The sequence below is a fragment of the Cryptotermes secundus genome, unplaced genomic scaffold (assembly GCF_002891405.2).
Source record: "Cryptotermes secundus unplaced genomic scaffold, Csec_1.0 scaffold885, whole genome shotgun sequence".
Classification (NCBI taxonomy): domain Eukaryota; kingdom Metazoa; phylum Arthropoda; class Insecta; order Blattodea; family Kalotermitidae; genus Cryptotermes; species Cryptotermes secundus.
The window spans coordinates 252,648-268,365 of record NW_019731235.1 but is presented as its reverse complement, the minus strand read 5'-3'; the positions used below and the strand labels follow the sequence as shown (position 1 = coordinate 268,365).

The 15,718-nt window shown below is 40.8% G+C and overlaps 1 protein-coding gene across 1 annotated transcript in view; it reads right to left on the bottom strand.

The window, feature by feature from the left end:
* Positions 1-15,718, bottom strand: part of LOC111866613 (glycine receptor subunit alpha-4) — an 87,623-nt gene that overhangs the window by 21,768 nt on the left and 50,137 nt on the right. The window contains exon 4 of the mRNA XM_023855734.2: positions 12,777-13,009. Within this exon, the coding sequence (XP_023711502.1) occupies positions 12,777-13,009 (233 nt within the window). The remainder of the gene's footprint in view (positions 1-12,776; positions 13,010-15,718) is intronic.

Genomic DNA, 15,718 nt, shown 5'->3' with positions numbered 1-15,718 from the left:
AATCGGCATAACGTACGGATCTGGGGGACAAAAAATCCGCACGTAGCCACCGAGTTCACCGGAACTCACTCCGCTCGATTTCTTCCTCTGGGGTTACGTGAAGGACCTTGTGTTCGTGCCTCCAGTGAATGACCTCCCAGATTTACGAGCCCGCATCCGTGAAACGATTGCTACTGTACCAATGGACATGTTGGAAAGAACGTGGCAAGAAACTGAATACAGATTGGATATTGTTCGTGCTACCAATGGTGCACATGTAGCGGTTTATTAGTGTGTCAAATAAAATGTTTTGAGATGTTCTTGTATTTCCTGTAGCTTCATTTTCCTACCATTCATACTTTCTGTTCTAAGATCTGATAAAATGTGGGAGGTTTGAATGGAACACTTTGTATTATGTTCACAAGAGTCTTATGATCTGAACCACGAGTCAGGGACATCAGATAAAATTTCTGAAGACCAAAAATACTTGTATTCCTAAATATATGCTGGGAAAGGGCTGACAGTTCTAACCGTCCGGACCAGAGCAACTGAAATATTTTGTATGCTTCTGGAAGCCAGACACTTATATATATATAAAAGCAAACTTTTTTGTTTTACCGTCATGAAAAGAAATATTCCACATATGGCGCCCAAAAATATTCAGAAATTAAGGAAAATTGATGCGACTTAAAACACAAAATTAGAAATATCTCATGACCGCTTTCCGCTTTATAGTTCTTACATAATCATCCATCATTTTATTTACGTGAAACAGTACGTGACACATTGGCACTCGGAAAATAACATGCGGATGAAGCAGTCGTAACTCGACCCTCGCTGCATAACGTTGCAATTAATAGGTCAACCTTAGGTAACGTAAAGCACACACGAATGTCATCCTTGTCTCTCTCTTGGTTTCCCTATGTGGGTCATGGTGGGTAAAACGGAAACGCCTAAGAATTTCCATCCCTCTTGTGTTGCTACACGAGGGGGGTGTTGAATTCAGGTCACGCGATGCTTCGGGGTTATTGTGATATATTGATCCTCATTCCTATCTGTTGCTGTGTCACATGTATCTACAACCTGTTCATATGCCAAATTCGGCGCTTGGGGATTTACTTTTTATTTTTTTCACTTGACCTAATCCTTCCAGCCGCACTAGGCCATTGGGTTTACTCAGCCTCTAACAGAAATGAGTACCAGGAATTTATTAAATAATTTTCTTGGAGAGTAAAGCGCGGCCGGCGTGTAAGGCTGACAACCTTACCGCCATCTTTGAGCCGATTGTCTAGATAGTGCGGGACCCTCAACGTCTCACAACCCTATGGGCCTTTACGGCCTGGTACAGGGATAGCTTTATTTTTACTTTTTAAAATATTTGTGGTTCTTGGAGTAAAATGTATATTTTGAAGCATCGAACTAACCATGTCTTCAAACTAATGATCTATTCCTTTGGGCGATTTCATGTTCCCCACACTGTGAAAAGATATTCTGAGAAAAAAGAGGAAGAACAAAAGAGTCATACGGGTAGATGCGATGAAAAAGCTATTCCGTCCAGTGGCCAGGCAGACCGATATACAGTACACAAAGGTCACGTACTTCGAAATTCCAGATTTATCATACTCTCAAGTGTAGAGTGGTACGCCTGACGAAAATAACGCGTTATGGATCGGATGATTGGATTTATTGGCACTTCGGTTACATCCTCTCTTAATAATAATAAATACAACGCTATCTCTGATTTACACAATTTAGAGTTCACCATGGCATACACACTAGGATTCTCAGTCTTCACTAGTCGTATCTTGGCAACGGAATTAAAACAGTCTCACTGTGACTAAATCTTCTAATCACGCACTAAGTCGTCACAGGCCGACTTCTAATTCTTCTTCAACTAAGAACTTCCCTACATCTGACTTTTACTCTCCAGTCTAATTCTCTCAACACAGAAACTAGCACTTTAAATCACTACGAAGTCTTCTTGCTATTTCTTGTTCAATCTCCCTGGAACCTCAGAACTCAACTAAAACTCCGTCTACTACACATTCTTCCAGCTTACTGCTTCAGCTTCGGAATTCTGCTCACTTGCAGCACGGACACACATCACAGAAAACATATGTAACATGTCTGCTATCCGGCCAGTACATTGATCCGCTGGCTGGACCTACAGAAAACACATCACGTGACCGTCACCCACTGTTGTGTGACATCACTGCGGACACAAATAAAACACTGCTCCAGTATTGTTGGCCGCATGTCTGTTGCTGACGTTGCCTAACAATGGATTTACGTGTCACAGTGCTTCTACAGTGCTTGCTTTGCTTACTCTTCAACACTGACGATGGAGGTGGTACATTCGTCCGACGCGTCGGTCTAAGATGTAACATCCCAGAAGACAGTATTGCTCACAGTCACTCCAGTGAGCTCCACAGGCCTCGTACACGAACTGTATTTGCATGGTAAATAGAAGTCGATATGTTAGGTGAAATGGATGTATTACGATCCCTAATATACGCAGGCATATGCAATATTCTCATATACTCTGCTGACAGTTATACCAGGGTATGAAATAGTGGAGTGGGTCACACAATGAATTCTGTTTAATGTGTGTCTTAACACATTGTGAACGTAAATCAGAAGTTGGGAGATCATTTCTAAATTTTGTAGGAATTGAGACACTCACAGTTTCTCCTCCCGCTGACACAACTCGGTACCCATCATATAGGAGCTGGCTATCGCCTGTTTGGATGCTATGGAGACGGGAAAATCCTTGCATTTCAGGGAATCAAACCTGGGCCGTCCGGCCCGTAGCCCTTCGCTATGTCGACTGAGCTATCCCAATTGTCACAGCAGTGAGAGGTGTGGGAACCACCCACAGTGAATCATATGCTAGCCAATCACAGGCTAGGAACCATCCACTACTAAGCAACGGTCGAGTAAACAACCGTTGCTAGGTAAAGCCCACAACAGTACGTGACAACAGTAGGCGTCCGTCGGTAGGCAACGGACGTGTTTTCTATAGGTCCGTCTCAAGGCTATATAAGAAGATATCGCGACCGATCGCGGTGGTCAAGCTTACGGCCGTTCAAATGACTAAGTTGTCGTTCTAGCATAAGATATGTAAGTTAGGCCTTATCTGCTCTGTAAAGCCTGTACTGACAGAGGACTTGTGCGTAGTGCAAAAGTAAGAGTTTTCGATAACATGTTATACGTGCGAAATATACACTTGACAAAAGGTCGAGTGTATTCATACAAGGCAAACCCATCTTCTCGTCAGAGAGGATGTTACATAAGAACTATTACCGCAAGAGTTCAGTGCAAAAAAACTCTGGTCGTTGGCCTCAAGGGGCCTGACGTCAAGACGAACTGATTGGCGGTAAACCGCCAGTCGTAAAATAACTCTGACTTTGAATCTGACTCTGAGAAAGACTGGAGGAAGGAGGCCCCCCGTGTGGAGGCAGGGTCGAATACCTCCACCGTGACCCTGCGAGTCGTAGGAGGCGACAAAAAGGGAAGTCTCAAATTTGAGACAGTAAAATATTGTCGCGAGTCCCAAGAGACTCGGACCCCAGAAAAATTGCGCTGGCAAAGCCAGCAGCATTTACAAAAGACATACCCGTCTTCTCGTCAGAGATGACGGTCTACAAAGACAAGACCGTAACTGTCAAACAGTAATAAATATCTGGTCATGAGCCCCAGATGAGGCTCGACACCAAGACTTACTGACTGACTGACCGTCAGTCGCAATGTGACTTCTACTTTGAAATAGGTGTAGGCGTTGCAAGCATTGGTATTGCTGTAATATTAGTCTTCTGTCAGCGGCCTTCAGTTCTTCAAGTTCGTCTGCATATTCTGTGCAACTACAATTATACGTATATTTATTTATTAGGTTAATAAGTGGCTGTTTCTACATACACTACCATGATGGGTTCATAAGTGTAATTTATCGAAATAGAACAAGACATTGATTTGTTTCTTTTTATCATAAAGTGAAAATTTCATTGCACCCGTCTGAATCAGCATTAAACTTCAACAGGAACGTGTAGTACAGGCTCCCATGTCACCTTCTATTTATTCTGCTAAGACTGCTTCAGCGTGCCAATGAACAGACGGGCGAGCACTCACTGCCTGCAGAACGTCACGTTTCTTATGTAGCACACCGAAAATGACGTATAGGGCAACGGAGGTATAACTCCAGTATTTCTTAACTTTCGGCATTGGATGGAGGTGAGTTGTTAGCTGCACACCTAGTTCACTTTAACCCTTCGAAAGAGCCCCCCTCCCCCGCTATCTACTGGGTAGAGTTCCGGCTCAGCCCACAATGGGAACAGAGAAATCCCGCCCTGCTCTTTTCACATGTCAGCCAAATTGTACCCTAGTCACTGTATCGACTGAGCTACCCGACTCATGCAGAGCGCCTGGAAACTAGAACAACACGATTTATGAGGGATATAATGACTGAAAATTTAAATAAATTCGCATTATTTTAGTTATAATTATCGGTATTTCATAGTCCCCTGATAAACTGTACTCTCCATGTACCTATTTTAATTTGGATAATCAACGCAGAAATCATTTTGACAGCGAATTAACTTCCATACAGAATGTTCCAGAAACAAATGCACAAATTTCATGCAACTGGAGCAGGAGGACAAACTAAATCGGATAGTTTATATGAACATTCTTCCACAACAAGTTGTGACAAGTAAAGGTGGCAAGTGTTTATGTATTCTGCGTTGTAGTAAAGGTTATATCATTCAATTATTTACTCTGTAGTGCATTTATTTAAACAGGCATACTTGCTGAAGACAGTTACACGTAAAGAGGGCGTTTGGGAGAGCTCGCCGTCAGCTGAAGCCTCGGTATAACTTTCGAAATATCGTCACAACAGTTCGCAAGTAGACTTACTTTATTTGTTACAAGTACAGTCGCTCCTTTGTCTGTTAGTGGTTTAATGAAAGGCTCTTTCTGTATTGAGGCTATATAGCATCGGGATTTAGGAATGAAAGAATTGGAAATAATTTGTAACGGAAATGGTCGTGGCCTAATTGAGGCACTCCCCCAGAACATGTCTGGAAAGACTGAGGAAAATGAAGAAAAACTAAGGTCAGGTTAATTGGTGCTCCAACTGAGAGTCAAACCAGTTACTGCTTTTCATCTTACTGTAACTTTTATGTATTGTACACAAAGAAAAGATGCTTTATTTTCAAAATATGAGCTTTCGATTGTTAATGATGTGCATCTACTGGGTAATAACATAGATATCATAAATAAAAACAGTGAAACTTTAACTGGCGCTAGTAAGGAGGTTGGTCTAGAAGTGAACACAGAGGAAGCTAAGTACATGTTGCTGTCTCATCACCAGAATGCAGGGCAAAATCATGACATAAATATAGCTAACAGATGTTTTGCAAATGTGACACAGTTCAAATACCTAGGAAAGACTGTAATAAATCAAAACCTCATTCAGGAGGAAATTAAGAGGAGATTGAATTCGGGTAATGCTTGCTACCATTCAGTCCAGAACATTCTGTATTCTCGTCTGCTGTCCAAAAAATACAAATTAGAATATGCAAAAATATAATTGTGGTTGTGGTTCTTTAAGTATTTGAATCTTGATCTTTGACATTAAGGGAGGAAGATAGACTGAGGGTGTTTGAGAAGTGAGTGTTGAGGAAATATTTGGACCGAAGAGAGATAAAGTGACAGGAGCTTGGATAAAACTGCATAATGAGGAGCTTCATAACTTGTACACTTCTCCAAGTATAATTAGAATGATCAAATGAAGGAGGATGAGATGGACAGGGCATGCAGCACGAATGGGGGAAGAGGAATCCGTATAGGATATTGGTGGGAAAGCCATAAGGAAGGAGACCACCAGGAAGACCAAAACGTAGGTTGTGGACAATGTTAAAATAGATCTAAGAGAGATAGGATGGGGTAGATTGGACTGGATTGACGTGGCTAAGGGTCGGGATCAGTGTAGGGCTCTTGTGAACACGGTAATGAACATTCGGGCTGTATAAAATGCTGTAAATTTCTTGAGTAGTTGCACAAGTTGTGGCTTCTCAAAAAGGGCTCAGTTCCTTGAAGTTGGTTATTATTCTTCGATTGTCTGTCCTTGTAACGAAGTCTTTCTGACACACGCATCACATACCCATGCATGTGTTTATGGAATACCCTGTGCCCTACGTTGGTGCGAGGTTGTGTCTTCAGTGACGCCCCTGCGGTATGTATTCACATGCAAACGCAATGGCACTTCGAGCCGTGTACTTTCCGCTTGTTCCGAAAGCGAACCATGCCACTGATATTGAGTGATACATGAACACTATTGGAACCTATTGTGCACTGAGTGACATACTGAAGTGCACTTTCTGTTGACTTCAGTTCCCTCCCATTTCTTACCCCTAACCTTCCCTACATTTTCTCTTTCTAGCTTTCAACTAATATACTTTTCTTTCGTCAGTATCCTAAAATTTCTTCATGTATATATTGTTATTTAGCTTTCTTAAGGCCGCGCCATGGCTCAAGCGGTTAGTAGCTGGCTTCCCACCGCGGGGGCCCGAGTTTGATCCTGTGTCTGGTCAAGTGGGATTTGTGGTGGACAAAGTGGCGCTGGGGCAGGTTTTCTCTGAGTACTTCGGTTTTCCCTGCCAATCTTCATTCCACCAATTGCTCCACAATCACCCTCACGTATCATCTGGGGCTGGTACAATAGGTCAGAAGTGGCCGCAGTACAAGGGACTTAGTCCCACCCCACTAGTAATAAAAAAAAATAATAGCTTTCTTAACATTCTTTGTTTGTACCATCCGGCCCTCGCATTACGGCGACTTACAGGTTCTATTATATTTATTATTAGATGTTAATTTTTAATATGATCTGTCACCATGCAGGGAGGGCGTAAACCGAAGATCATTCTTACTGCCTTATTTAATGTGGCCCAATTAGTTTCGTAGATAAGTACTAACGTTTCGCAGGAACCTGCCCACCCTAAAGATAGCGGCACCAATTTCAACTGAAACGGGACCCCTCTAACAAACCACAGGGTGTCATATCTCAGAAGATAGGAAATTAAACACTCATCGACGTGAGAACCTCAGATATCACGTGGACTGAGGTTACTTGGGAAAAATGGACTACCATTCTTCACTTTATATGCAAATAATAATAACTTCTATATTATATCAGTCCATTGTTTTCCTTTATATCACTATGATACCAGAATTAACAGTCGCTTTGATGAATTTGTTGAGATTGAGATCAGAATTATCCCTTTTGAAACGTTTAAAATTTTTACTGAAGTCAAGTGGATACGGCCACTCAGCATTTTATATGGCAAATAATGACAACTTCTATATTATATCAGTCCATTGTTTTCCTTTATATCACTATGATACCAGAATTAACAGTCGCTTTGATGAATTTGTTGAGATTGAGATCAGAATTATCCCTTTTGAAACGTTTAAAATTTTTACTGAAGTCAAGTGGATACGGCCACTCAGCATTTTATATGGCAAATAATGACAACTTCTATATTATATCAGTCCATTGTTTTCCTTTATATCACTATGATACCAGAATTAACAGTCGCTTTGATGAATTTGTTGAGATTGAGATCAGAATTATCCCTTTTGAAACGTTTAAAATTTTTACTGAAGTCAAGTGGATACGGCCACTCAGCATTTTATATGGCAAATAATGACAACTTCTATATTATATCAGTCCATTGTTTTCCTTTATATCACTATGATACCAGAATTAACAGTCGCTTTGATGAATTTGTTGAGATTGAGATCAGAATTATCCCTTTTGAAACGTTTAAAATTTTTACTGAAGTCAAGTGGATACGGCCACTCAGCATTTTATATGGCAAATAATGACAACTTCTATATTATATCAGTCCATTGTTTTCCTTTATATCACTATGATACCAGAATTAACAGTCGCTTTGATGAATTTGTTGAGATTGAGATCAGAATTATCCCTTTTGAAACGTTTAAAATTTTTACTGAAGTCAAGTGGATACGGCCACTCAGCATTTTATATGGCAAATAATGACAACTTCTATATTATATCAGTCCATTGTTTTCCTTTATATCACTATGATACCAGAATTAACAGTCGCTTTGATGAATTTGTTGAGATTGAGATCAGAATTATCCCTTTTGAAACGTTTAAAATTTTTACTGAAGTCAAGTGGATACGGCCACTCAGCATTTTATATGGCAAATAATGACAACTTCTATATTATACTAGTCTATTGTTTCCGTTTATATGACCTCGATGCCAACAATACTTGTTAGTTTATTGGCGAAGAAGTTGTTACGATTTGCACCCGAGTAAACTTTTCTAAACACACTGTTGCAACGTTTTCATTCAAATGATGCAAGCCAGTTAACATACCATAATATTACATCCTTGCTCGGTCGATGTGATGTTCAAAGACCCATGATACATTTCTGAAACCACATGCGAAATTTGTTGTGAACGTATATACGCAGAGAATGAGAGGCGATTATGAGATACCAGGTGAAGTATAAACCTACAGAGCTCTAGTTAGAATTTCTTACTCTTAATTACACTGATGACGGCATGGCTTGTAGCATATATGTCAGGAAATGTACACTGTACTAATCAGGAACCTAGAAATTCCCTCTACTACGGGTCACAGCGAGTCATCGGAGACAGATGACGAGTGTATTTTGAGCCTCTGTTTAAGCGCGTGATTGAATGGGATTTTTAAATTGCCGAGTAGACTTAAGCAGTAATGTTTTGGAATCTTGATATTAATATACAAATAGCTAATTAATCAAATAAACAAAAATACTGAAGAAAACAGTCTTCTGGGATGTGGCGCCGTGTAGATAATGTGTCAACCGACGTTTCGGAGGAAAGTACCGTATTTAAGCATGTATAGGCCGCGTGCGTGTATAGGCCGCAGCACAATTTTCAGACAGAAATTACAGAAAAATAATTTTCTTGGAATATTATTTCAGGAGTATTACACCCTGTATTACTAATTATGATTATATATTTTTTTAAATGAAGTGTGATTTCGAATATTTCGAATATAAACCGCACCCCAGTTTTCCTCTTGAAATTTGGCAAAAAATGTGCGGCCTATACATGCGTAAATACGGTATCACAGTCATCGCCGTGAAAACCTCAAATCTTACAATAAAAATACCGCTGCAACCTCAGCCTCTGTCTATATATCTGAGGAAAAGAAACGTTTTAGCAATCATCGTAACTTAAATAGAGCCCATGAGAAAGACGAAGGTCGCGTGTCGAAAGATTCGGGCCCCCTAAGTTTTAATGCTGTGCGTACGAATGTTATATAATTAGCTTCGAAGGAAGAAATATTAGCGGATGTGTCACAGATTTAAAATAGCTTCCGCTAAGTTTTGGAAAATAATGATGTTGCCACTTTCCTGAATTTGTGTTACGAGTGAACACAGCAGTCTTGTACAGCTGTTAGGACCGTAAGTAAGGGGAGCTATTACAGCAAGATTTTGTATCACGCGTGAGAAGGTAAGACTCAAAAGCTAATTGATCAAGTCGACATGAACTGCACAGATGTTGAAGGGAGAACATACAGTACGAACACTTTCAGGTCCTCTGACATATTGAAGCCGATATTCAGAACTTAGCGTTGAAATTTAATATCGGACACAGGTCCACAATCCTACGACGGAAGCATTGAAATGTAGTGTGATCATTTTTCATATGTTAAAAGAAATAATTGTAGAAGAATGTGTCGGTTTCTGTGTGACATTCTTAAAATCAAACCAATTTTAGAAGCAGTCTCACCTTTCTGAAATTCAAGCATAATCAGGCAGGCTTGGTGGGTTGTAATATTTGTCCCTTTGTCTTATCGTACGCTGTATAAAAACACAAAAATTTTAATTCACAAAATTATAATTTTGGCCGTAATTCTGTATCGGTTTGAGACTTGATCTCTGACATTAAGGGAGGAACATAGACTGAGGGTGTTTGAGAACAGGGTGCTGAGGAGAATATTTTGCCCGAAGAGAGATGAAGTGACAGGAGGTTGGAGAAAACTGCATAATGAGGAGCTTCATAACTTGTACTCTTCGCCAAGTATAATTACAATGATCGAGTCAAGGAGGATGTGATGGGCAGAACATCCAGCACGAATTGGTGAGAAGAGGAATGCATATAGGATATTTGGGGGGAAGCTAGAAGGGAAGAGACCACTGGGAAGACCAAGGCATAGGTGGGTGGATAATTTTAAAATAGATCTTAGAGAAATAGGATGGAATAATATGGACTGGATTGATCTGGCTCAGGGAAAGGACCAGTGGAGGGCTCTTGTGAACACGGTAATGAACATTCGGACTTCATAAATGCTGGGAAATTCGTGAGTAGCTGCACAACTGACGGCTTTTCAGTCGGTGACTTAGTTCACTTTTTAACGGAAAACAAGATAACGTTTTGAAAGGGACAGAGGAGAGTAACAAGTGGGGCAAGGGTTTAAGATAAGAAAGGATTGATTGTCTGTTGAATTTCATCTTGAATTTCCACTAATATATCAAAATATTTCGGTTCAAAAAGGTTAAAATATATCCTACGGAACTACGTCATGAGATTTTGAGTTGGATTGAAGTGGCTTATAATAACATCAGGGTTTCTCTGGTGACACTGGTGAAACTCCGAGTTCTATAACAGCACTAGTTTTCGTGAAGAATGAGCAACCTAACTACACCAAGAAATTATGAATAGGGAAATAATCGCTGAAGTAAAGTTCGCGAGTAATTGATGAAGTACTTCGAAGACCACCACCAGAATTGCCGACACTACTGCATCTTTGATCTGTACTTTGTGAACTGACAGGAGGAAATTGGACTGGGGTGCGTTTATCGCAATTCTAGTTTCATTTGTAACAGGGCTGCAGCAGTTATTCGGAAGCAGACAGCGACTGGGCGTTACAGTCTGGACAATCTGTACGTTCCGACCTGCTCCCTCTAAATTAATTGCAGTAGGAGTAACAAGTAGGGTACCCCTGCAGAAGTAATCAGCTAATGGCCACTGATATACTGTTCTATATATAGCAATACTTTTACACACACGACAGGCTCGTATAGATAGCAATGACCGCCACCATTTTAATACGTGACAGCATATGTTGATTTATGGAAAATGTTTTTTTTTCCACTCCTTAAAATTACGATAAGCTAAGCCATAATGGAAAACTTCCGTTAATAACTTAAATTTCTATTTACTGCAGTGTCGTTAAGAGTGAGATGGTACAGCCGATTCTGTAAGTGACGGATTTACCAGAAGGGAGGTTGAGGTATATTCGCGGTGCTCTTCATAGATGTTATGAATATAGTGTCGCTTAATATTTACCAGAGGTCCGGGTTCGAATCCCGGCGTTACCAGATTTTCTGAAAAGTAGTGGGTCTGGAACGCGGTCCACTCAGCCTTGTGAGGATAATTGAGGAGATATTTCAACGAAATAGCGGCTGATGTCTATAAAACAGAGATTAACAGCCGTGGGGATTCGTTGCGCTGACCACGCGTCACCCTCTATCCGCTAAAGTTGACAAGAACTTCGCCGACAAGCAGCGGTCGGTATAGTTCGCTTGTGGGCTAAAATCACGGAGTTTGTGTGTTTGAATACTTTGGTTGCCCGAAGCCTGTAATGTCGATCACGGTGGCCTTCGCCCGTTCGAACACTGGGATCGTGGGTTCTAATCCTACTCGAGGCATTGATGCCTGTGTGTGCTTTTATTGTGTGTCTGTGCTGTCCTGTGTACAGGTAGCGGCCATGCGACGGACTGATCCCTTGTCCAAGGGGTCCTACCGACTGTGTAAAAAGATCAAGGAACTGGAAAAGCAGCCAAGGTCCAACAAAGGGCCGTAGAATCACAGAGAGATAGAAGGAAGTCTGTTATAAGGATTGACTTATTTTACTCTTATTATGTTGCGCATTGTTCATTCTATTCTTCTTCTTCTTCTTCTGCTCTTTACGCCCCAGCCTCATGGCTCTTGCGACTCATAACCTCTTTGAAATTGCCTACCTATATCTCTGTGACCGCACAGTATCCGTTGTCTAAGGTCTGTTTCTTTGACCTGAACCAAAATTCGGGATGTGGATAGTTGTACTTTCTGAGATATAACACCATGTTCACCGTTGAAGACAAATCGATATCGCACTTCAGCTCTGAAGACGGAGGCGACAAGTTCCTCCGAAAAGTCATTTGACTTTCAACGGACTACATGGCGCTATATCTCAGAAGACAGAAATCTTCATAACCACTTCTATGAGAACCTCGGATCCCAAAAATTAACGAGTTGGCCTTCGCAGTCACGTGACTGGTTGTCGTTACACTTACATTTTGTATTTTTAATAATAGTGGTGACATCTGGGATCGAACCCGGTTGCTTATTATTCAGCGTACTAGCTTAGTATTCAGAAGCCCCCTAGTTAGACTAGTATTAGAAGCAACAAGAAGTTCTGGGGGAATTAATCACCGGCTTTCCTTTCACTACATATTATTTCATACGACACTGACCGCATGGAAAACATCGCGTCGAACAGTACTTCTAACGTTTTCTGTGTATTCTTTTCCGCTGTAAAATGCTTACCGAGCCGTTGCCTAGCAACGACCATCTTTTCTGGCTCCACTATTCCGGTTTTCAGGCGTTAATGGGGCACACAGGGGACAAGGTGATATCATAAGCCTGGTTTCATTGTTTCAAAATAATGGAATCTGTCGGTATGACGAACAGTCGCCAGAGCGAGTTACAGTTGAACAGTGCCGCTACTCACCCGATGCTAACCCTCAAAGTGTTGTTCCGGTATAGTCGAATGGAAGTCATTTCTTGGAAGAGCGACAACACTTTCATATCACGAAGCTGTCGAATGTAAAGGTCAGGAATCCAGAAGTTGTGGCGATCTTCCCACGTGATCTCCACGTATTCATCTGATTTGTTAACCTCACCGTCAATGAAGACTCTCAGATCCTCCCAGTACACGTACATGAACACATCCAGTGAAATCTCCTGAAACAAATGCATAGTTTAATGATCCAATCAAATCAGTGACATGTATATTACAGTCTGCGTTATACTCCTCCCACTACAGTCACACAAAATTAACAGACCCGCCCCCCTCCTCCGTCACACTATATTTGAAGTGTTACGTTAATTTCCTCTTCTGTTAGGCCGGTACTGTATGGCAGATGTCAAATTTATTGTTGCAGTGGAATATACAAGAGCAGCAGCTACCAAATCACAGGCACGTGCTAGCAGTGAAGCACACGCATACACACAATATCAAGAATTATACTTTATCAAGTGGTAACAAGCAAGGAATAAGTTATATTAATTTCTGTATTATTTCTCATCTCCTAACTGAAGCAAACTATTTTATGTATGTAGGATTTTAGATTCTAACAGTTTTGATTGTGAATATTTCTGTCTTCTGAGATATTTACTTATTCTTACTTACTCATGGAGCTGAGCCCTTCTGGAGGAGCCGCCAATTCTGCAGCTACTCAAGAAGTTTCCCAGCATTTTATGGAACCCGAAGGTTAATTACCGTGTTCACAAGAGTCCTCCACTGGCCCCTATCCCGAACCAGATCAATCCAATCCATACCATCCCATCCTATCTCTCTAAGATCCATTCTAATATTGCCCACCCACCTACGCCTTGGTCTTCCAAGTGGTCTCTTTTCTTCTGGCTTTCCCACCAATATCCTATATGCATTCCTTGCCTCCCCAATTCGTGCTACATGCCCTGTCCACCTCATCCTCTTTGATTTGATCATTCTAATTATACTTGGAGAAGAGTACAAGTTATGAAGCTCCTCATTTTGCAGTTTTCTCCAGCCTCCCATCACTTCATCTCTCTTCGGTCAAAATATTCTCCTCAACACCCTGTTCTCAAACACTCTCAGTCTATGTTCCTCCCTTAATGTCAGAGACCAAGTTTCACACCCATACAGAACCATAGGCAAAATTATAGTTTTGTATATTCTAATTTTTATGTTTCTGAACAGCAGACGATAAGACAAAAAGTTCTGGACTGAATGGTACAAGCATTACCCGAATTCAATCTTCTCTTAATTTCCTCCTGAATCATGTTTCGATCTGTTATCGTTGTTCCCAAATATCTGAACTGTGCCACATTTTCAAAATATCTGTTTCCTGTCTTTATGTCATTATTTTGCCCTGCATTTTGGTGACGAGATTTAACCCTCTGAAATTCAACCGACGTTTCAGAGGAATATTTCACCTCTATGTTTAGTGTCAAAGAATATACGAAGCAAAAACTCAGCAAGCATTGCTCTCTCCTTCATGCTGGTGTCTTGCTTGGTATATTACTATAGTCTGAAGGTGGAGGTGACATGTTCCGCCGAAACGTCAGTTGATTTTCAACGGACTAAATGGCGTTATATCCCAGAAGACAGAACTCTTCACAGAATATTTGTGGGTTTCCTCAACCGGACCCATAAACTGTCGGAAGGTAACTTTATGCAGCCTACAGTCATTTCCTTCCTTATCCATTTTTATTCATTATTCATAATTACACTATCATACTTCATTCGAGCTTGCATAGCAGCAGTTGATACAACGTCATTGAACGATGTAATACGCAGTAAAATTAGGACAAAGCTTTCCATAATATTAAAATATGCTACAGTTATATTCATAGCCGGGATAGCGCAGTCTGTATAGTGATTAGCTACTTGCTAGGCGACCGAGGGGTCGGAGTTCGAGTCCCAGTGAAGACAAGACATTTTACTTCTCCATGTCCAAACCGACTCCGGGATCCACCCAGCCTCTTATTCAATGGATACCGGCGGCTCTTTCCTCGGGGGTAAAGCGGTCGGGGCGTTAAGCTGTCCACACCTCCAACTAGTGCCGAGGTCAAGAAAACGTGGGCCTATACATGCACTACCCCATACGCCTTCATGGCGTAGTGCTTAGTTAGTTAAGTACAGGGACAACTTTGCTTTTATAATTATATTGGAATTTATTCAAGTATCCAAATTTTGGAATATACTGGTTTGAGTATGGACTTAGAAACAGCCTCATCCATCCATTTATATTGTCACGTGTTGGGTGTATAATATATATATATATATCATCATCATCAGTAATCTGTCAAGACGACTGATCTTCTCCATTCTTCTCCAACACCACATTTCGAAACTTTCCAGATGTTTCTGATCTACTGCCCTAAGTGTCCATGTTTCAGCCCCATACAGAGCTATGCTCCAAATGTAGCATTTCACTAGTTTCTTCCTCAAATTTAAGTCCAATTTGCTGGTAAAAAGATTCTTCTTCTTGCTAAATGCAGCTTTTGCCATGGCAATCCTGGATTTAATTTCACAAGTACACCTTCCATCATCTGTTAACAAGCTACCCAAATATTTAAAACATTTCACATTCTCCACTTGTTTTTGGTCTATCTTTATTGTGACTGGGGTTGGTTGTCTCGAAATTTTCATTACTTTTGTTTTCTCCACATTCATTTCCATGCCATAGCACCTTCCAATTTCAATTAGTCTATCAATCATGCCCTGTAGCACAGTTTCTTCCTTAGCCATTAACACAAGGTCATCTGCATATTTCACAGATAGAAGAAAAAGATATTAATGTGAAGTTCTATTCTGTTTTTGCCCCTTTCACACACCTAGAGATGTGTGTATGTATAGGACGAGCTTCTTGCCCTACAGAGTCCGTATAGATAGATATACCGCGT